Genomic DNA, 24,392 nt, shown 5'->3' with positions numbered 1-24,392 from the left:
TTGACATGGTTGCGGTTGTTTGTATTCGTCTTGTGTTGACTGGCGCCACTTGGTTTCGCAAGCGTTGCCTGTCCGCTAGTGGCCGCAGCGGCGTTATCGATAGTAACTTTGCGATGACGTCGTGGTTCTTCCGTGTCGTGTGAGTGAGCAGTTTGGCTGGGGACTCCGGAGGAGCCAAGGGGGCAGTGCGCGAACAGGCCAGGACCGCTGGTGGCACGGATGCACTGCCGGATAGAGGGGCTGTGGTCGCGAGGATACACGACCTAGTCGTCAACCGGATCCAACAAGCTTTAAGTTGAGTGCATTTTAATCCTATCAGTGAAACCTCCACCATTGTGAGACCACGCGATTGTCCAGTGACTTGGTTCCGTGTTGCTGCTCGCAGTGTCGCCGAGACGAAGAGCAGAGAGAGCGAGTGGAGTGCTTAGGGAAGGCGGATTCAATTGGCTTTCATCGACTTATTGTTACTAATTGCTGCATTCTATGTGTTACTATTTGTTAAGTTCAACCAGCGGTATTTTCCTGCCTGGTGGCCGCTAACGCCCCAGTGACTTGCCCTGGAGGTTAATGTATGTAACGGCAGTGTACGTTTCCTCGCCTTACCGTTGCTGTCTGTAGTTTTGACAGTTTCCGTGATCTGTAGGTCGGTTCACGTTTCTGCTCTGGTAGTAGTGGTTCCTTTCTCCTTTCAGACGCCCTAAAACCACCATTTTGAAAACGTAGTGCTGACCGCCGGTTCCGGCTTTGGCGTGGTGTTCCATCGTTGCATTGGTTATCGGACCTTAGATAACTTCAGCAGATTATCATTAGTCATTCGCTACACTGCCAGTAGTCTAAGTGACCATCTTGTGAAGGGAATGCAACTCTTGGCTGCCTTTCTCATCGTTCGCGAAAGTGTTTTTGGTCTGACCTACTCAGAGGTCGATTCCTGGAGCACCGTCTGTGACTAGCCCTTGTGTTTTATTATTGTGTTATTATTTTATTATTGTATTACCAAGTTACCATCATTTGCCTCACCTGTTTGGTGACCAGTTGCTTGTCCTTTTGAATTAACCTTGATATTATATTTGTTGTTTTACTGTATGTATCTAAATTTTTTAAATATGATTGCCATTCTTGGCTATCACGTTTAATACATTTTTTATCACTTGTTTGGTGATCAGTTGCCTGTCTTTTAAATTAACTTTTGCTATTGCCTTGCTGTCTGACTGTATGTTTGGTAATTTTTTTTTAATAATTGCCATTCTTCGTGTTAAAGGCCTTCAGCCGTGACTGTCGCTTCTTGTCTTAAAATTCTAATGTGGCAGTTGTATTGTAGCAGTTAACCTTTAAGACCTTGGTGATTTGTTTTCAATATTTTAATAATTGTAGTTTGTAAGTTGCAAAAAGTTAAACAATTCTTAATTTATTGACAATGAGGCCTTCAGCCGTGAAACAATTCTTAATTTATTGCCATTATTTTAATTTGTTGATGATTTTAGATAAATTATGTTTCATTAAAAGAAAAGCCAACCAATAGTAACTAATTGCAGCCCCGTCCAGAATCGTAACCGAACCCTGCCTTCCTTGACCACCAGGTCTCAAATACGTTTACTAAGAAAGCAGTATATAGTGTAAGACGGCTAAGACAGGCTCTAACGAGTACATTCAGAACGGATAAATATATCGACGAATTTTATGAGGCCCGTAAGTAATTTTTATCGTATTTAGTCGCCAAATTCCGACACCAACTTTATTTTTGTCTAATGGAATTACATGCATTTATCTATGGCATTTGAAAGAAGCTTCTAAGATAGCCTCAACGACATAGCATGTAAGGGACCTGATCAAGTTAGAGGAAGATAACAGCGCCGCAAACGGCTGTCCCCCCATAAAAAAAGAGGTTCTGCATACGCCCGCCCTATTAAACCAAATGCATGCAAACACGTAACGAAAGTTGGTTCTTGTGTTTACCTATGCGATTGAAGTCCATTAATCTCTGGTCTGCTGTTTTAGGAATCAGATGGTTTGCTCCTAAGGTTACTGAGACATTTACTATATATACGACAGTCGAAAACGTGAATATTTTATATATCTAATGTCACCATAATACGTTTTAGAGTAGTAGTGCAGTTGCTTGCGTGAAGATTATTGAGACTGTGCCAAGATATCTTGGGCTGTCTTTGCAAACATTATAAAAAATGTTTAAAAACTGGAAATGTAGAGTAGAAAATACGCCATGTTATAAGAAGAGCAAGTGACGAGAGAAATGAAACTAATACTATATCATCGGTAACACACAATACAAATGTCACTAAGATACATCTCGGAAGTATGTGAAGGATCAATCAAACGAGTCTTCTGCGAACACTACATTTCATTGCACTTCATTCTCTTCACAGCTCGCTGCATCCACAGTTCCATGGCAATGACTTCCAAAATTAATAATAGTTTTCCGAATGTTATCTACGAAAAGTGCAAAGCGCTATGCCGTTTTTATGCAAAATTTAGCTTAAGGAAGAAGCGTCGTTTACAAACCATGGGCAAGTTATCTTCGCAATATGCACTAATTGACAGTTGAAAATCCACCCTGACTCAAAGAAGTGGATAAACCAACGCTTTCGACGTCTGGTGCGAGTTTTTCAAGACCCGCATCAGCGGTCTGTGTTTTATTTATGGGAATCTAAAATCTCTCAAGTATCTTGAGTTCTTAAGATATGTCACAGCCACAGTTATTTGAAGACATCCCGCAATACACAAGTCAATCAGTGTGGTACCAACATGACGGCTGTCTCTGCCACTCCGCACTTGTAATAACACCCTCTCTTACTAAGAAAACGTTTGGTGAGCATTGGAACCGTCGTTCGGGAAGAGCAAAAGGGTATGCACTCCCACCAAACGTAATACTGATGTACTTTTAACTGTGACAAAAATTGAAACAAGAGGTTATTAGGGGGCCCCTATGACTCCTGAAGGCATGTTTTGCCTCTTAACTCGGACCTATGCGAAGGTTATTTCAAAAGTCCTGCACACTACGCATGCGAGACTGTTACAGTGGCATCCGTCATCAAGTTGAAATTCATTTCAGTTGTGAGCGATATTTTAGGCGTCGCAGTCGTGTATGTGTTTGCTGGTTAGCGTAGCTGTGGAGTGAGTAATTCAGTTTAAAATGGAAACCGAAACGGACTCACGTCGGATTACACGTAGTGACCAGCGTTCTTAAAACAAAATCCAAACCTCTACGTGGAAAAAACTTAATGGAAATTTACAAGGCTTAGAGAGATATGTGTGGGGGTAGTGTAGTGATAACACAGTATCACTGTGATCTGCTCGTTTCGGTGAAGGTAGGGTAACTACTGACGACAACCGAAGGAATGGGAGGGCAACAATTGTAACACACTACAGCTTTCAGGTTGTTGGTAGTGACATTTTGAGAGAAGAACATGTGAGGAAATTGCATATGAGGCTAGAATGTCATTTCAGTTTACAGTATCATGACTGAAGAGTTAAAGATGAGAGACGTTGGTGGCAGATGGGTTCCACATGATCTGAGTGAAGAGCAGAAAGTGGGTCGCGAAATAATCGTAGCAAAATTGTTTCAAAGTTATCGGACAGAAGGAGAACAATTTCTGGAAAGGACTGTTGCACTTAATGAAACCTGGACGCGAGATTTTGACCCATAATTGTAGCCTCAGTCGTCACGATGGAAAGGTTCCGTCTGCACACCAGAAAAAAAATGGTCCAAATGGCTCTGAGCACTATGCGACTTAACATCCGTGGTCATCAGTCCCCTAGAACTTAGAACTACTTAAACCTAACTAACCTAAGGACATCACACACATCCATGCCCGAGGCAGGATTCGAACCTGCGACCGTAGCAGTCGCGCAGTTCCGGACTGAGCGCCTACAACCGCTAGACCACCGCGGCCGGCACACCAGAAAAAATTTCACCACCAAAAATCAAAGATGAAACTGATGATGATCTTTGAGTGTGACGTTAATGGAGTCATAGCTAAAATTAGAGTGCGCCAAAGTATGTAACTGGCACGTATTATAAGCTATCTATGCAAATTAATTTGCGCCAGAAAATTCGTCAAAAGAGGTATGACATGCATGGAGCTGGTGACCTCATTTTGTACAATAATGCAAGAGCGCATATTACTGCACTAGTGAGAGAAACGATCCGCGAATATGGTTGGGAAATTCCTCCCCACCCACCATATAGTCCTGATATGAGCCTACCAGACTTTGATTTGTTTTCCAAACTCCGTGGGAAATGTTTTGATGCAATTGGTGAAGCTTCCAGTTAGGTGACTAGAGTAATCAGACAGCTCAATAAGGAAAGTGCCCTATCCGGAATACAGAAGTTGCCAAAATGTTGAGAAGCTGTCATGAGCATGCCTGTAAAGATAGTTTGTAAAATAAGTTATTTTCTTGAACTCTATCGTACAGTGTGCAGAACTTTTTAAATGGCCCTCGCAAAATTCAACGTGCAGAATCGCTTTATAGCGTGCAGCAACGCTGTACATCAACTTTGTGAGTACTTGGTATGGCAGCAACGAAAATAAACATAAGGGCCGTGCCTGAGTTACGTGCTTGTTTACATTTGGTGTAACAGAGCGAAGTTTGTGGAACCTGTTTTCCTGACGGTGTGACAATGGTTTGCGGCGCTGTTCTCTTGATACCATTTGATCAAGTCCCACACATCTACATGTACATCACACTCCGCACATCACCTAATGGTGTATGGTGCAGGGTACTTTCGGCACCACTATCTGATCACTCTACCCTGTTCCAATCGCGAATAGAGCGTGGGAAGATTGATTGTCGGTATGCCTCAGTATTGGCGCTAATACCTCGAATTTTCTTCTCGTGGTCAATACGCGAGATGTATGTGGGGGGAAATAATATGTTGTCTGACTCCTGCTCAAAAGTGCTGTCCCCAAATATCAACAGTAAATCTCTCCGTGATGCACAACGGCTCTTTTGTAACGTCTGCCAGTGGAGTTTAGCATCTCCATAACGTTCTCTCGTCAGGTGAACGATCCTGTGGCAAAACGCGCCGCTCTTCGTTGGATCTTCTCTATCTCCTCTATCACTCCTACATGATAGGGATCCCAGATAGATGAACAATACTCAAATATCGGGCGAACAAGCAACTTATAAGCCAATTCTTTCGTGAATCAGTTACATTCTCTTAAGATTCTTCCGATGAATCTGAGGCTGGTATCTGCTTTTTCCACTATCTGTCTTATGTAGTCATTCCACTGAGCGTCATTCTGGATAATTACGCCTAGGTGTTTTACAGCAGACGCTGTCTCCAGCTGTTTGTCATCAAGAGTGTACATCTACATCTACATCCATACTCCGCAAGCCACCTGACGGTGTGTGGCGGAGGATACCTTGAGTACCTCTATCGGTTCTTCCTTCTATTCCAGCCTCGTATTGTTCGTGGAAAGAAGGATTGTTGGTATGCTTCTGTGTGGGCTCTAATCTCTCTGATTTTATCCTCATGGTCTCTTCGCGAGATATACGTAGGAGGGAGCAATTTACTGCTTGACTCTTCGGTGAAGGTATGTTCTCGAAACTTTAAGAAAAGCCCGTACCGAGCTACTGAGCGTCTCTCCTGCAAAGTCTTCCACTGGAGTTTATCTATCTTCTCCGTAACGCTTTCGCGATTACTAAATGATCCTGTATTGAAGCGCGCTGCTCTCCGTTGGATCTTCTCTATCTCTTCTATCAACCCTATCTGGTACGGATCCCACACTGCTGAGCAGTATTCAAACAGTGGGTGAACACGCGTACTGTAACCTACTTCCTTTGTTTTCGGATTGCATTTCCTTAGGATTCTTCCAATGAATCTCAGTCTGGCATCTGATTTACCGACGATCAACTTTATATGATCATTCCATTTTAGCTGTAGCTGTAAATGTAGCTGTTCAGTAGCAGATTTCTTTTCCTATGTATGCGCAATATGTTACATTTATTTACGTTCAGGGTCTGCACCATTCATCATTTCTCTGCAGGTCGTTCTGTAAATTCTGACTAGCTTCTGGCGTTGGTACTTTGGTATAAACAAGTGCCTCATCTGCGAATAGCCTTAAAGAGCATCCGACACTTTCTACTACATCGTTCATATATATTGTGAACAGCAACGGTCCTATCACACCTACTTCTGGTACTCCGGATATTAACATCTGTCGATTTAGCTCCGTTAAGAGCGACGTGTTGAGCTCTACATGCAAGAAAGTCTTGAATTCAATCGCAGGTCTGCTCCGATACTCCATAAGCTCGAATTTATTTCATTAAACGACAATGCGAGACGGTGGCAAATGCCTTACTGACATCAACGAACACGGCATCAGACTGAGTGCCGTTGTCCACAGTGCTGTAAGTACCGAGCTGAGTTTCACAGGATCTCTGTTTGCAAAATCCACGTTGATTTTTGTAGAGGAGATGTTCATTTTACAAAAACGTCATAATTCTTGAGCATAAAACACGTTCCATAAGTCTACAACATTTACGTCAGCTGTATGGGTCTATAATTGTGTCTATCTGTGTTACGGCCTTTCTTAAAAACGGGAAAGACCTGCCTTTTTCCAGTCGATAGGTACCTCTCATTGCTCAAGCGATCTACGATAAATTACTGCTGGAAGGGGTGAAAATTCTTTCACATAAAATTTATAGAATCTTGCAGGTATCTCTTCTGCTCCTGAAGCCTTTCCACTGCTAAGTGATTGTAGCTGCTTTTCAATTCCGCGATCTGTTAGCTCAATATCTGCCATATCGACGTTCATACGACGATTGATAGGAGGGACAGTGTTACGATCTTTCAAGGTGAAACAACTTCGGAAGACCGAATTCAGTATTTCGGCCTTCTCTCTGTTGTCTTCCGTTTCGGTGGCGTGGTGGTCGCTGAGGGAATGAATAGATAATTTTGACCCACTTACTGATTTTATATACGACCAAAATCTCTTAGGGTTTTTACTCAGGTCGGTTGACAACGTCTTACTTTCAAAATCATTGAAAGCTTCTCTCATTGCTCTCCTTAAGCTCATTTTCCCTTCGTTCTGCGCTTCAGTCTGGAACCGCGCGATCGCTACGGTCGCCGGTTCGAATCCTGCCTCGGGCATGGGTGTGTGTGATGTCCTTCCGTTAGTTAGGTTTAAGTAGTTCTAAGCTGTAGGGGACTGATGACCTCAAATATTAAGTCCCATAGTGCTCAGAGCCATTTGAACCATTTGAAATGTAGCTTCACAATGTCGTTTGAGAAAGTTGGAAACGTCCGGGGGTGTCAATAGTGTCAAAGGTTGCCAAGAACGTCATCCTCTTGCTCATATCACTATGAACTGTAGTCTTTGACCGTGAAATATGTTGAATCTGAGCCCCAAGGAAAGGGTGGCCTCAATGACGCCCTTTGTCTCACCCCATGAGACCTTTTCGTGTCGATTGTGAGCGGCTGTGTCTGGAATGTTTTTCTCGTCCACCCGTAAGCTAACCACGTGATTTTAAAGCTGGGCGTCGCGGTTCTGACCTCCATCCAACTGTCGCCAAAAAAAAGGTTAAATGTGGGTTAAAGTTGTGTGAATGTGCGCAGTGGCACCGAGTAGTACCGTGGTGACAATGTGACATTATTATCCCACATGCGACATCACAAAAACTTAAGAGTTGCGACCTTTTTTCTCATGTGTCAACACCTTGCTCTTTCAAGCGTCATCGAACCCAAGGGTGATGTCGAAGAGCGCTACACATTTGCACCGCTACAGAGGAATGTTATAGGCACATTTGCGCCAAATTTAAAACTTTTGCGTCGCAGTGGTAGATAATTACGCGGTTTCGTAAAGCTGACCCATTAATTGGGTTGCGCAATGTACATAAATGACCTAGTAGATAACGTCGGAGACTCCATAAGGTTTTATCGCAGACTATGCTGTTGTTGTCTGTAGGCAGGAGGTAACGTCAGTGGTCTGCAGACATGCAGAGGACAGGTGCAGGGACTGGTAGTTGACCCTGGAAGTAAATATCCTTAAGTACTCCGTGTAAATAGGCAGAGAGATCCATTACCGTTCTATCACGTTACTAACGTAAGGCAATTATTAGTAACAATAACAGAAAAGATGGAGAATTACCAGTGAATAGGAGACCGTTTCGGTGCGAGACCGTTTAGTCGGCTTGAGAGCGCCGCTTACTGTACCAGTCGTTACAAGAGAGACGTATATTAAGGAGAGGGTAGCAGTTGAAATTTCGAGATCGTACGTTCGAAGAAGAATGGGACAATGTATAATATCTTCCAACATTCGTCTCACGATATAGCCACAATCAGAAAATCGGAAACTTGTACTCAAGCTTTCTTTCCAGGCTCCCATTTGCACAAATGAAACAGACAAATGGGAGATTATAGGGGTACGAGAGGTCTCCTCCGACACACACCTCAAAGTGGCGTGCTGTGTGTAGGCGGATATGTATGTTTCATTTCTTATAGGCTTCCAGCAGACTTGAAAGATAAAAGCAATGGTTAATCCCACATCATCAACACAAAGTTGGAAGGTATTACTGTGGCACACTCCCTCTATTCTGTACGACAGTTCCTTACAGTAGTTGAGAACTTTTCTCAGTAATATGTTGTTAATTCCTACAATCATTCAAAATATATTTTCCTACTTTTATTAATCCTTCAGATTCTTGTCTTGTTTATACATTTTGTAATAAGTATCCACACGCAAGTAGAGGTGACTCCCACGGTGACACAGATCCAGATAAAAAATTAAGAAAAGGAAGTAGTGTGTTAAAACTGTTATATGATAATCGGTTTTACTTTAGAAAGGATAAAGGCATCAGAGAGACAGGCGTGTCAAAGCGTTTAGTTATGAAAGCAAGACTTAAGAAATGTTCATAGGATTTGTCGAACTAAGATACACGTTCGGCAGCGTGAAAAGGTGCGAGATGTTTGAAAATATATTGTTCGAAAATATTTAAGCGTGAGCTGTAGGTAAAGATGGGTAATATGCAATATACGTATGAAAACTAAGACGGCCCTGCTCCCATAGCGCAAAGTGTAGAGGGACATAGATAGCACACTTACCGAATCCACACGACGGACTAACAATTTCGTGCTGGTATACCTATCAGTTCAGCAGTGATCTTTTCTCGGTTTTCAATGCTTGTTTAACCAAATCCTGTGCTGTTCCCCAAAGTCAACCTTAGAGTATGCGATGTACTAACCGTTAATTTACACCTGTGGACACCTGTTTTTCGATGCATCCATATGACGGCTCGATCTCTGATGAGGACACGTTCAGTGAGGTGCCTGAACGTCTGTGGAGGAATGGTAGCCCATTAATCCTCAAGACGCGAAACCAGAAAAGATTGTGAACGAAAACGTCTGAGAAGCGATGTAGAAAACTAGGTCGACTGGCAAGCAATGAGGAGGTCCTCTGCGGAGTGGAAGAGTAAAGAAATATTTGCAAAACACTAGCAAGAAGAAGGGACAGGAAGACTGGACATGTATTAAGACATCAGGGAATAACTTGGACGGTACTATAGGGAACTGTAGAGGATAGAAACTGGAGGGGTGGAGAGAGGTGGAATTTTTTCAGCAAATAATTGAGAACGTTAAGTGTATGTGCTATTCCAATATGAATAGGTTAGTGGCTTAAATGGTTCAAATGGCTCTAAGTACTATGGGACTTAACATCTGAGGTCATCAGTCCCCTACACTTAGAACTACTTAAACCTAACTAACTTAAGGACACCACACACATCCATGCCCGAGGCAGGATTCGAACCTGCGACCGGAGCTGCAGCGCGGTTCCGGACTGACGCGCCTAGAACTGCTCGACCACAACGGCCGACTGAATTGGTTAGTGCTGACCTCCTAAATTCATTCTGAGGACTGACGACAAATTAGTGAAAGCATTACCTGATATACTGAATTTTCTTTTCATTTCCTTTAAACACATTTCCTATGGTCATAAATTACGGCGAGATTTTTATACTACACGGAATGACAATAATGCAGCAACTGTACATAACTCTGAAAGATGGAACTCTTCTTCTTTACGCGTACGTTGGCTGCAGTGCTCAAAATTGTCTTCGAAAGATATAGTGGGGTAATATTCTTTCTAGAAAAGAAACGGGACGCCTCTCTCAGTCGTAAGGGAAGACTCCTCGCTCGTAGCATCGAGATCCTACTGGGTCTCGATCGTCGGAAAGTTGGTCCCAACGCGCCATCGGCGGCCCTCGCTGGGGAGCCTCGTGGAATCGTGAAGTAGGCCGACGGGAGTCCTCGGCCACCACCAGGAGGTGGGGAGGCTCTCGGGGCGGCCAGAAGTTCTTCGGCAAACGGCAGTCGCGACCACTTCTGACGCAGGCAGCTGCTGCACCGGGTCACGTACGCTCGAAGTCCGGACGGCTTTACCTAAGCTACTGCGGCGGACTTCCCTGGAGTATCTGGCAACTGTCTTTGCAAGTCGAGTACCCGGTGGTGTGCATGTCGGTTTACTGAGGGCATGTTTAATAAATAGAACATGAGCCTGAACTTAGGTGTCACTGAACAAATGATCAGCGTTGGCGGGGAGTTTGAGGTGCGAGGCTGCAACTTGAGCGAAGAATGCTGACGCCATCTGTTATCGATTGCGCGTAACTAATAGGCTCGTCTATCTGACTCCAGATCCCACAGCTTATCCTTCATTTAATCAAGCGAGCGTGAATGATTTCATAGGTTGTTATTGTATCTTAGAAAAAAATGGTTCAAATGGCTCTGAGCACTATGGGACGTAACTTCTGAGGTCATCAGTCCCCTAGAACTTAGAACTACTTAAACCTAACTAACCTAAGGACATCACACACATCCATGCCCGAGCCAGGATTCGAACCTGCGACCTTTGCGGTCCAGACTGTAGCGCCTAGAACCGCTCGGCGTATCTTAGGACATCTACTTTACACAGGTATATGGCTCATAGTTAATATTGACAATTCTATTTCATATGTGAAAAATTTGAAGTTGTTTCTACAGCATTGACAAAGATATCTTTTAAATGACATCTGTAGAACATTTGTCGAGGCCTATACATGATGTTGGTATGTAGCTATAGCAAAACTAATATTTTAAAGTTCGAAGTATTATACACGCAGGAGTTCCAAACGAAAACTGCTACAACTTGATTTGTTTGGGATGTGAAGAAGAGAACAAGGTGCCGTGAACTCGAAAAGTTAGAAGTGGTCTGTTGTAATTTGGAATAGTTCCTGAAGAACGCGTTGAACACGCCAGCCGGAGTGGCCGAGCGGGTCTAGGCGCTTCAGTTTGGAACCGCGCGACCACTACGGTCGCAGGTTCGTATCCTGCCTCGGGCATTGATGTGTATGATGTCCTTAGGTTAGTTAGGTTTAAGTAGTTCTACGTTCTAGGGGACTGATGACCTCAGATGTTAAGTCCCATAGTGCTCAGAGCGATTAGATTTTTTTTTTTTTTTTTTTTTTTTTTTTTAACGTTGAACACAAACTACGATCATTCTATTCGAGCAGGGGTCTCCAATTATTTTATCCTAAGGGCTAGACTTCCATTAAGTTTCAAGCCCAAAACCAAGCTATACAGTCTGACTAGTTTTCTTGAGGTCTGATACGCCAATAGTCCACGGAGCTCCTCGGTACAATTCAGACGTTTTCCTGACACATACCACTGCTGCCAGTGTTTACGAGCTGGCACTGAGTGGCACTACAGTAGTCATTACGCTGTGAACAGCTTATTCTTTGACCTCAAACTGTGAGCTTAATTTCATCTCATAAACATTGCTACAAATATATATCACTCGAGAAGGTTATTGTAACGCGCTTTCACGAAACATTGTTACTTCCGTGCGTCAGAACAAGTGGTCAGAAAGAATCGCGAGCTGCATATGCTATCATCACTGTGGGGTATCTTCCCACCGCAACATTCCTCGCTACGCGGCGCCAATAGCGATAACCTCTTTGTGCCCTGTAATCACCGCTGACATGGCCTAAAGAAAGTTGGACAGACTACTGTTAGTCATAACAAAATACTGTCCTGTTATACTGTACGCAAATATTCGTTTCAGAAGGAGACGGTGACTGAGTTATTTGTAACACAGGGAACGAGGATGGATTCAACGCCGCAATTTCCGTTGGCACTTACCGGCAAGTGCCCAGGTCATTTCATTGCCTCGGTGATAGCCGCTTCGTGTGTTGCGCTTTACCTGTTGTTAAGACTATTTCCACAATATTAAATATATGACAGTGACGTCTTTCGGAGGGTAAAGAAGTTACGGGCAACAAAACAGCACCATCTTGTGGGAAGCGGAAACATGTACAAACTGAAAAGCAAAATTTAGTGGGACTAGTGTGTTTTAGACTACAATTACTTTCGTGGAGTCACAGAGTGTTTAATAGTGAGTATTTAATTTGATTAAAATTGTCTTAAAGACAAATCCAGTGTATTTGTTTACTCATAACCCTTGAGCTTAATACTATTAACTGGCATCACTTTGATTTTCATTTACATACATCGTGTGTGGGATTGTGTAAATATGGAAAAGAAACGCAAGATACTGAGCGCAGAAATTTTAAAGTGATTGACTCAAGTATTACGGTCATGTGTATAATTTGCAATGAAACAAAATCATCTCTTAAAGAATACGATATAAAACGTTATTATGAGACTGAACATTCTTAGAGATATTGCAAATTCACTGGATGCCAAATGTTAGAAATGTATACATCTTTGAAATGCAGTTTGAAATCTCAGCAAATGTTCTTTAGTAAATACTTAAAAAGAAGCAGCAAATCGTCCTGGTTTCCACGCGGCTCACTCAGTAGGAACACATGGAAAACCATTTACTGGCGGTGAATTAATAAAGTATTGCACGATTGCAGCAGTTAAATGGTTCAAATGGCTCTGAGCACTATGGGACACAACTGCTGCGGTCATAAGTCCCCTAGAACTTAGAACTACTTAAACCTAACTAACCTAAGGACATCACACACATCCATGCCCGAGGCAGAATTCGAACCTGCAGCAGTTAAAGAACTGTGTCCGGGAAAAGCTATTAAAAAACATCAGTCCGTCAGCATTCACTGTGGCTTGAAAAGTAAATGATATTCCCGAAAATATATTAACTCAATTGTGTGAGAAAACTCGATACTTAGAGTGGTTCTCTAGTGGTCTGAATGAGTCAACAGGTGTTTCAGATACTGCAAAGGTGTTAACTTTTATTCGAGCGATAAACAAAAATTATGGTGTGAGAAGAGCTTCTTGACGTTAACAGCATCTACGACACAGCCACGGGAGATGAAATTTTTAAACATGTAGCAAATGCGGTTTAGAAAAACAATCTTTAGTGGAAAAAATGAGGTGTATCAAAATCGATGATAACAACAATGTGTGGAAAAAGCGTCGTTGCTCTCGTATCAAAGGCGGTAGAAAATGACGGTGAGTGAGAAACCATTAATCGGACCTTGCATTGTGCCGGCAATGAGTTTTATACCCAGTGATATCTGCTGTGAATTATATAAGATCACATGTTCTCAATAATCTCAATTCCACCATTATATTGAAGAGATTGAAGATAGTGCCTTATCTCATTATACTGCAGTACAGTGGCTTAGAAATGAACAAGCACTGACGTGACTTTTTGAGCTACAAGCAACAACTGAAAAGGAGAAAATCGTCTGCTGCCTGATTTGTACTCTCATATTAAATAGTTTCGACAAAAAATTGGTTTTGTTTCAGTCTCAAATGAATAAAAAGTGTTTCACGCATTTTAATAAATGCCACACATTCATTCATCAAAATGGTTCAAATGGCTCTGAGCACTATGGGACTTAACATCTTAGGTCATCAGTCCCTTAGAACGTAGAACTACTTAAACGTAACTAACCTAAGGATATCACACACATTAATGCCAGGGCAGGATTCGAACCTGCGACCGTAGCAGTCTCACAGTTCCGTACTGCAGCGCCTAGAACCGCACGGCCACCACGGCCGGCTTCATTCATCAATCAGAGACTCCATTCACACGGAAATGGTTGATTTGCAATGTAGCCATTGAAAGGTAAAAATGAATGTAAGATTAAAACTAAATATTTAAATTCATCATTGTGAAATTTCGTAAGAGCCTTGCACTCACTTAGTTTGATCTGTTGCAAAAGTTTGCTCAGGAATTTTTTTCCACTCTCGGCACTACTTACCCCTGTGGAAAGTCTCCAAAATGTAATACACAAAAAAATACTTGCAGATGTAAACCAACTGATGACCATTTGAAGTCGCTGGTGCTAATTTCCACTAGTAAACTTGATCCACAACTGCAAACAGTTATAAGTAGGACGTTAAGGCTACATAAATCTCGATCATAATTACAATGATTAATTTCAATGTGCGAATTATCATTATATGTCACTTAGGTACGATAAATTTTCAGGAAATCTCATATAATTACTTAAAGTTAAAATGTTCAACTACATTATTCATGCATGTCAGTTAATTTGTATCTTATTTGATCATAAAACAAAACCTGATTATTGGACGCATTTTGTACCGTTTAGTTGCGTTGTAAATTGCGTTGTACATTGATACTTCTCATAATGAGCATGATTCGTTCCTGAATCTTACTCGTAACTAACACCCGTGAAGTGAAACACTGTTTTCCGTGGGAGTCCTTGTAGAATAGGTCATTGCTTTCCATTCCGTAAGATTAGGTACTCGAACAGATTTATAATACAGTTTCCTAATTTTTTATTTACTGTATAGTACATCCTGTTTTAGAATAAAGGTGTCTAGATATTTGTTTATGCTTATGCTTCAAAATATGTCGGAAAAGGTACATTGAATTATCGTCAACTGAAGGCGTAATGTTTATAACTACTACCTTATGGCTATCTTCAATGAAGTCATGGTAGTTAGTTAACTATGACAAATAGGAACTGGAATTCATGAGCAAATACTGCAAGGGAAAGGGCTCCCACGCGTCGGCGTGGAAAGGATCTTGGTACATCATTGCAGAGAATTTGCATCATCGGTGCGAGGCGTATTGCGAGCAGCCGACTGAACAAAGTATTATCGCAGCTTCTACTTCACAGAGCGGTAATTTATAGGAGAACACGTGGCTTTGTTTTCACTTATAGTGGCCAAAGAGCTCGGTCCAGGCCAGAACGTAGTTTCTAAAATGATTATTAAAGGTTCTTTAAGAGAAACATCGTTCGTTATGAGAGTCAGTTTCTTATATTTTCTTCTACTCTTTGTGCGAATCACTCGTTATGAGAGGATCTTGATAAGCAAGGTTCGACTGTAATAACAGGAAGAAAATACTGCGGGCCGGATACCATGCATTGGCTGTGTTCGCGGGCCAGATTGGCCCGCCGGCCGTGTTTGGAGACCCCTGTATTAGAGTTATAACAGGCGCACTTTGAGCAGTCTATGGAGGCGAACGCAAGAATCGACGTGTTCACAGTAGTGGAGACTGAATAGGTTGTTAAAAGGTTTCAGTTTTCGTAGTACTGTGCCTTTCTGTGAATTGCGATACTTGTGTTTGCTATAACTATGATAACTTGCTATAATCAGTTTCAATACGTAGATTAAAGCAATCATCACCGTGCCAAACATAAGTCTTCGGTGAGTCGCTTCGCTCTCGACCAATAGTATTCGTTTGCGGGTGTTGGGACATGTGGTCCTCCTCGTTTGAAAGTAGTTCGCAATAATTGTTGGTCCGTTGTTGTTCCGACCTGCTATGGGAATGTCGAAGGGGCACTTGGTCCTGTGTTACGATGCTGAACGTAGCTGTCTCTGGTGGAAATCCACGTAGGACGCATTACAATGCAAAAGTAATCGGTTCAGAACAGTTCAATATATTTAGTGTGACGCAGGTTAGTTTTGCGTGGAGAGGTTAGTTTGATAATGTTGATTTGTATTACCCCAAAACCAGGGCGTAGTAAAGATTTCTGTCGTGTTCATTGATAATATACTTCTCGCTAAACTCACTTCTCGACTTCATTTTGTAGAAAGCCAATAGAAATTCTCTGTATGTTAATTAGGTTTCTAGTGCTGTTAAAAGGTAAGTCGTCGGGTGTTTGATTGCTGACTGCTACTAATTGTAAGAGAAGCTGTGTTGCATCGCGTCACTTATTCAGAGCCATGTTACATAGGAAGGGAATGATCTATGTACTAATTAACTGTGTTCTACTTTCTGAATTCATGAGTTCGAAAGCGAGGCGACTGCCTTATTGTAAAGCTGAACGCTAAGTGGAAGGCTAACACAAGTTTAAAGTGACCTGTTGCATTCACGAACCAGTACCCTTATTTTCTGCCGACAAATATTAATTATGCAGGCTCTGATATCTTTTCGTTGGACTAAATTTATGAAAATGTATGCTATTTGAGTATTTTTCGTTTAATTCACCGATTAGATCGCATTACTAATTTGATTTCTCGGGCATTACTTCATTTTGGTATGGAGTACTGTCACTACGTCATGAACTGAAATTCTATCTCAAGTAAACTAATGTACTTTCTCCCTCTAAAGAAAGTTTAATATGACTCTAATAAATATGAATCAGCTGTAGATGAGACTCTGGTTCGTTATTTAGCTGAAACAACTAAAGAACTAATTCATACTTTCCAATATTGGTTTGGTACAATAGAATTCGGGAATATCGAAACAATGGATTCAAGGGTTAAAAACAGAGATATACCTATGCAAATCAGGTAAGTATTTGTTTCCAACCTCTTGTGTGCTTAAAAGGATCATCGAAGGATAATCGTGCCAGGGAGTTGGTATTTACCTGTACTTTACTACCGTTGGTGGAAATGTGATAATTCGATCATGTCACTGTTCCGTCAGATAGCGACATTCCTTGCAATAGTCACGACCTGACGTATTGTTCTATGGGGTAAACGCGAAAATGCAGCGAGTATACGATTTCAAACCACCAGGCTGATGAACAGTAGCAGGGTGTTTCAGTTTTGATAATCATATAATGCTTTTAGCAGACTAATTAGTATTGATTCAAGCATTGTTCAGTACAGAAAAGGCATTAGGCTTTAAACTCTGCGAGAGCTAATTTCTCTTTTATAATGCATTCATAATTACCTAATTTTTCAGCCATTTCTGAACGAGGCAGACGATAGATGGATTTTTTGTTATGAGGATGTTTAGAACTGGTTATCTCTGTTTGAGACATTTTGTAATTCATTTAGTACATGAAAAAACGATTCCAATGCAGTCGTTTGTTATCAGCACTAATTTATGTTCGTCGCACAGCTACGATTGGAGGAATTCAGAGATTGTTCGACATTTATCAACTTCATGTTTTCAACTTTTCGTCACTTATTTCATTGCAATGGAACATTAGCTACCATATATAATCAATGGAGGAACATATGCAATAGTTTTTAAATAAAGTGCTCGATTAATAATTTGCTTTGCATAGGCACATGTGGGTTAGAGAGAATTTCTCTCTCATTTAAATATATGACCGAAAGAGACAGCCTCGAGGAATTGTGAAACAAACCTTGTCGTCCAGGACCATGTGACAGAAAGAGCGCAGAACGAAATTGTATTGGTTTTATGTAAAAGAATTTAACGTTCATCATATAATGGCTATTATTCTTACTTTATTTAGAATGTGAAAGTGGTCAAGCTTTGATTATTTAAATATGTTAAAATGTAAAATAATGTAGAATAAGCTGTGGCCAGTCAGATGAACGGCTTCAAGAAATGGAACAGAGAGAGTCTAGACACCAAAGAGGACAGTACAGTGCTGGTGGAGACGCAAAAACGGACAGTTGTGGTCTAGACAAAAATGGGTATAGTTCGGATTGAGACGCGAAAGCGGTCAGTCAGTCTTTAGGTAGCTAGGGAGTGAAACTATTTAGAAAATTTCGTGTTGTATGGTACCGCGGGACTTAGTCTCTGAGAAGTGAGCAGCCGCGACCCTGGTGTCAACTCTAATTTTTCGAGTAGATAACGAGGTGGATTATTTGACTTGTGTTTCGCGATGAGATTGTGAGAACTGTGTCAGATGGATATGCGCTCGAGTGTAGCAGTAACTCTAAATACGACCACTTTCGCCTCTCCGATTTAGACATCTGCCGAAGCGTTGTACCAATTTTTCAGTACCCTCGTCGTAGAAGAATGCCGCCTGTGCTTTCTGCCTGTTCTCTACGCTGGTGTACAGCTCGTTGTCTGTGCCAGAACGTTGTCTTCACAGCTAGCGGCTCATGTGAGAAGATATGAAACTCAGGGAGAGTCAATTACGGGCTCTATTGTGGGTGATGGAACACTTCCCTTCGAAAACGCTGCAGGTGCATCTTCATTGCCCTTTCAGAGTGCGGCCAAGAATTGTCACGCAGAAGGAACGTATGACGTCAGGCGAAATCTCAGTCCAGGCCCTCATACTTGGCGAGAGACACTATTGTTTTAAGCATCCTTGAGCGCCCATTGTGCGCTCAGAACTGAATAGAGCGACGTGACGCGATCGACGGGCTTACTAGAGACACTGCCCTGAACATCTGTGCAAAGCTTCATCGGATTTCTGTGTGATTTCCATTTGGACCCCATCGGACATACTTTTCAAAGTGCCCTCGTATTTCCTTTTTCATGGCAAAGCTCGGCCCCGCACTGCAGCTGGAACCAAGGCACTCCTGCAGCGTTTTGAATGGGAAGTGTTTGATCACCCTCCCAAACAGGTTGGACTTGCGTCCCTCCCGCCCCGCGGGGTAGCCGAGCGGTCTTGTCACAGACCGCGTGGCTTCCCCCGTCGGAGGTTCGAGTTCTCTGTCGGGCAAGGGTGTGTGTGAGGTCCTTAGCTTAAGCTAGTTTAAGTTAGATTAAGTAGTGTATAAGCTTAGGGACCGATGACCTCAGCAGTATGGTCCCATAAGACGATACCACAAATTTCCAATTTTTTGCCTCCCTCTGATTTCATCTCTTCACTCAACTGCCTCTGACTAGTTTTGGCACAGACAACGAATTGCAGACCAGCGTACGGACTTGGAGGAAATCATAGGTGGCTGCCTTCTATGAGGAGACTATTGAAAAGTTGGTAAAACACGATGACGTCTAAGTTGGAGCAGCAACTATATAGGCAAGTAGCGGGAAGGTGTGGCTATATGTTAGAAGGAAAACATATTTTATATTCATTCTGGTTTCCATTTCACGACAAACAGCGATTGAAAAAAATAGTCCTCGCACTTAACAGATGTTGACAGTCGCCTTCAAAAACTGCTTAATGCTCTTGTTAGTATTTATGATGAGGTAACAAAAGTCGTGGAGTACTCCCTAATAATGCGTCAGACCTTCTTTTGCCTGGCATAGTGCAGCATCTCGATGTGGCATGGACTCAATAAGTTGTTGGAAGTCCCCTGCAGCAAACATTGAGCCATCCTATCTCAATAGCAGTCCCTTATTTCGAAAAAGTTGCCACTGCAGGATTTTGTGCATAAACTGTCCTGTGAATGTTCTATGGGATTCATGTCGATCTGGGTGGCCACATAATTCGCTTGAATTGTCCAGAATGTTCTTGAAACTAATCGCTAACACTTGCAAGTCGGTGACATGATGCATTATCATGCTTGAAAATTCCATCGTTGTTTGGAAACATGAAGACCATCGATGGCTGCAAATGGTCTGTAAGTATGAAACTTCCTGACAGATTAAAACTGTATGCCAGACCCAGTCTCGAACTCGGGACCTTTGCCTTTCGCGGGCAAGTGCTCTACTATCTCAGCTACGCAAGCATGACTCACGACCCGCCTTCACAGCTTCAGCTCTACGAAGAACTTCTGTGAAGTTTGGAAGGTAGGAGACGAGGTACTGGCAGAATTGAAGCTGTGAAGAAAGGGCGTAAGTCGTGCTGGGATATCTCAGATGGTAGAGCACTTGCCCGAGAAAAGTAAAAGTCCCGCGATCGAGTCTCGGTCCGGCACACAGTTTTAAACTGTCAGGAAGTTTCATATCAGCGTACACTCGGCTGCAGAGTAAAATGTCATTATGGTCTGTAAGTAGCCGAACAGAAATATTTCTGTTCAATGGTCGCTTCAGTTGGACCAAAGGACCCATGTAAACACAGTCCCCACCATTACGCAGTCGCTACCAGCTTGCATAATGCCTTCTTGAAAACTTGGGTTCATAGCTTTCTTTTGTTTCTTTTTTCGTCGGTTCGTACCACACTAACTCTACCACCACCTCTTATCAATAGAAACTGGGACTCATGTGACCAGGCCATGGTTTTCTAGTCGTTAGGGTCCAACCGATATGGCTACAAGTGATATAATGTTGCTCGTGTGCTGCCATATCCCATTAACGCCGAATTTCGCCGCACTCTTATAATGGATACGTTCTTGGTGCGTCCAACATTGATTTCTGCGGTTACTTCACTCGTCTGTTAGCACTGACAACTCTACGCAAACGCCGCTGCTCTCAGTTGTTAAGTGAAAGTCTTGTCCATGGTGAGCGGTAATGCCTAGAATTTAGTGTTACCGACACACACACTCTTGACACTGTGGATCTCGGAATATTGGATTCCCCAACGATTTCCGAAGTGGAATATCCCTTACTTCTAGCTTCAACTACCACTCCGCTTTAAAGGTCTGATAATTCTCGTCGTGCGGCCGTAATCTCGTTGGAAACTTTTTCTGGTGATTCACCTGAGTGTAAGTGATAGCTCCGTCAATGTAATGCCATTTCACACCTTGGGTAAGCGATAATACTGCCATGTGCAAATGTTTATCGCTGTCCGACGATTTTTGTCACGTCAGTGTACGCTCCCACTGGTATCAGTAATATTCTTCTCGGGTGTGTAGCCGGATCATAACGTCATCTCGACACGATATTTCAAGGGTCCAACTGGCCGCCATCTTCAGGTGAGAGTGCTGGTACACGATCTCGCCGGAACTGACTGCTCAGCGCAAGCGGCGGCCCTATATAGGCCGCTGAAGGCCCACAACGCGTGCGCGAGAAGGTGCCGTAACTGCCCTCTAGCCCAAGTAAACATACCGCGCCACCAGTGATGGAAACAGGCGAAATCGAGATATCGCTACCAAAAATTAAAAATTATTTCTACGATAGGCACACAGACCGTTGTTTTTTAATGTCTGATAACACCGGGTTCCAAGTCTTACTTAAAAGACAACCCTTGTCTCTATTAATAAGATTTTCAGATAAACGGATCTCTATATATTCCTTTAAAACACAGTCCCAATTTCGAGATGCAGGGGCAACCATTTGTGTCTCGTCCTACAGCATTCTATGTCCCTCGGTGAGACAGTGCTCCGCCACAGCAGATTTTTCAGGTTGAAGCAACCGTGTGTGCTGCCGGTGCTCAACACATCGGTCCTGAGTGGTCCGGATTGTCTGAGCAATATAAGCCTTCCTACAGTGGCAATGGATCTTGTACACACTGGTTACGGGGGGTCCTGCAGAAGTTGGCGAGAAGAGCTTATGCCATTTCAGATGGAGAAAGCTTGACACAAGAATTGGATCATCTTAAGGTTGTGTACAAGCAGAATGGCTATACAGATAAACAGATCCGTCGTGCTTTCCAGTTTGGACCTTCGCCTGAACCACCAGAAGATACCTGCAAATCGGTGGCTTTTCTGCCTTTTGCTGGGAGCATTTCCTCAAAGATAGGAAGAATTCTAAAAAGACATCATATCAAAAGCATTTTTCATCCGGCAGCCAAGATTAGATCGCTTCTAGGCTCTGTTAAGGATGACTTGGGTTTGAGGACGTTATGATCCGGCTGCATACCTGAGAAGAATATTATCAATTATTACTGACAAAACTCTACCACCTGGTGATCAAGATGTATGAGACAGGCGAAATACCCTCAGACTTCAAGAACAATATAATAAGTCCAATCCCAAAGAAAGCAGGTGTTGACAGATGTGAAAATTAACGAACTATCAGTTTAATAATTCACAGCTGCAAAATACTAACACGAATTCTTTACAGACGAATGGAAAAACTAGTAGAAGACGACCTCGGGGAAGATCAGTTTGGATTCCGTAGAAATATTGGAACACGTGAGGCAATACTGACCTTACGACTTATCTTAGAAGAAAGATTAAGGAAAGGCAAACCTACGTTTCTAGCATTTGTAGATTTAGAGAAAGCTTTTGACAATATTGACTGGAATACTCCCTTTCAAATCCTAAAGGTGGCAGGGGTAAAATACAGGGAGCGAAAGGCTATTTACAATTTGTACAGAAACCAAATGGCAGTTATAAGAGTCGAGGGGCATGAAAGGGAAGCAGCGGTTGGGTAGGGAGTGAGACAGTCTTGTAGCCTCTCCCCGATGTTATTCAGTCTGTATATTGAGCAAGCAGTAAAGGAAACAAAAGAAAAATCCGGAGTAGGTATTAAAATCCTCCGTGGAGAAGAAATAAAAACTTTGAGGTTCGCCGATGACATTGTAATTCTGTCAAAGACAGTAAAAGGGCTTGGAAGAGCAGTTGAATGGAATGGACAGTGTCTTGAAAGGAGGATATAAGATGAACATCGACAAAAGCAAAACGAGGGTAATGGAATTGTAGTAGAATTAAGTCTGGTGATGCTGATGGAATTAGAATAGGAAGTGAGAAACGTAAAGTAGTGAAGAGTTTTGCTATTTGGGGAGCAAAATAACTGATGATGGTCGAAGTAGAGAGGATATAAAATGTAGACTGGCAATTGCAAGGAAAGCGTTTCTTAAGAAGAAAAATTTGTTAACATCGAGTACAGATTTAAGTGTCAGGAAGTCGTTTCTGAAAGTGTATGGAGTGTAGCCATGTATGGGAGTGAAACATGGACGATAAATAGTTTGGACAAGAAGAGAATAGAAGCTTTCGAAATGTGGTGCTACAGAAGAATGCTGAAGATTAGATGGTTAGATCACAGAACTAATGAGGAGGTATTGAACAGAATTGGGGAGAAGAGGAGTTTGTGGCACAACTTGACTAGAACAAGGGGTCGGTTGTTAGGACATGTTCTGAGGCATCAAGAGATCACAAATTTAGCATTGGAGGGCAGTGTGGAGGGTAAAAATCGTAGAGGGAGACCGAGAGATGAATACACTAAGCAGATTCAGAAGGCTGCAGATTGGAGTAGGTACTGGGAGATGATTAAGCTTGCACAGAACAGGGTAGCATGGAGAGCTGCATCAACACAGTCTCAGGACTGAAGACCACAACAACAACAACCCGGGAAGGCCTTCGTAATCACTTCAACTCGCATCTGTTCCCATTGTTAATTTTATGATACACCCACGAAAAGTAAGGTAGCTGGCTGAAGAGACGGCGACAGGCAGCGGCGTCGCGACTTACCAGAGTCGATGACGGCGTTGTCGCCGAGGTGCCTGACGGTGTAGAGCAGCAGCAGGCCGAAGGCGAGCTGCAGGCCGCAGGAGAGCAGGTGCGCCAGGAAGCCGGCGGCGCACACGATCCAGCCCCAGCCGCCCTCGGGGTAGTAGTGCTGCCTGGGCGGCGCGCCCGCAGACCCGCACGCCTGGCCCGAGCTGCGCCGCGCCAGCTGCTGCTGCTGCTGCTGCTGCTGGGCCAGGTGGTGGTGGCTGCCGCCGCACGCGTCGCGCTCGCACGCCCCGACCGCTCCGAACCACGAGTCCTCGTCGTCGTACACAGCTACGCCGCCGCCGCCGCCGGCGCCGAGCGCGCCCGTGCTGCCGCCCAGGAACCGCTGCTGGCTACCGCAGCTCTCTGTCGACAGAAATACAACAGTGCCGAGGTGAGCCTCCAAACACTGACGCGATTCGTTTCGTCAGGTATGTTGTTAGCTTTCGAGGTGTAGTCATTACATTTTCATCATTACTGCGGAAAAATAAAGTTACTTAATTTGGTTCAAATGGTTCAAATGGCTCTGAGCACTATGGGACTCAGTCCCCTAGAACTTAGAACAACTTAAACCCAACTAACCTAAGGATGACACACACTTCCATGCCCGAGGCAGGAATCGAACCTGCGAACGTAGCGGTCACGCGGTTCCATACTGTAGCGCCTACAACCGCTCGGTCACTCCCGCTGGCCTTAATTTGGAAAATTTGGAAATTTGTGGTAAGGGCTTACGGGACCAAACTGCTGAGGTCATCGGTCGCCAAGCTTACGCACAACTTAATCTAACTTTAACTTACACACACACACCCATGGCCGATGGAAGACTCGAACCTCCGATGGAGCGAGCCGCCCGGACCGTGACAAGACGCCCTAGAGCGCTTGGCTATGCCGCGCGGCATTACTTAGTTATTTTTATGTTTAAGAGAAAAGACAATGCCTAAATAGTGATACGACTGTATTCACCACAGCCCCATCTTCCAAATATATCTCGCTAGAACCCATAAACTGTTCGTAAGTGCGTCTGATGATGAAGGTAGAAGCTTCAAAATCGATCGTGGCGTAACTAAATGAAAACCATATA

General features: G+C 43.1%; 1 protein-coding gene across 1 annotated transcript in view; it reads right to left on the bottom strand.

Annotated features, from left to right (window-relative positions):
• Positions 1-24,392, bottom strand: part of LOC124593835 (monocarboxylate transporter 12-like) — a 169,371-nt gene that overhangs the window by 85,912 nt on the left and 59,067 nt on the right. The window contains exon 2 of the mRNA XM_047132183.1: positions 23,288-23,677. Within this exon, the coding sequence (XP_046988139.1) occupies positions 23,288-23,677 (390 nt within the window). The remainder of the gene's footprint in view (positions 1-23,287; positions 23,678-24,392) is intronic.

This window comes from Schistocerca americana, chromosome 2 (assembly GCF_021461395.2).
Source record: "Schistocerca americana isolate TAMUIC-IGC-003095 chromosome 2, iqSchAmer2.1, whole genome shotgun sequence".
NCBI lineage: Eukaryota > Metazoa > Arthropoda > Insecta > Orthoptera > Acrididae > Schistocerca > Schistocerca americana.
The sequence above is the reverse complement of the archived record's forward strand: the minus strand, read 5'-3'. Positions and strand labels throughout refer to the sequence as shown.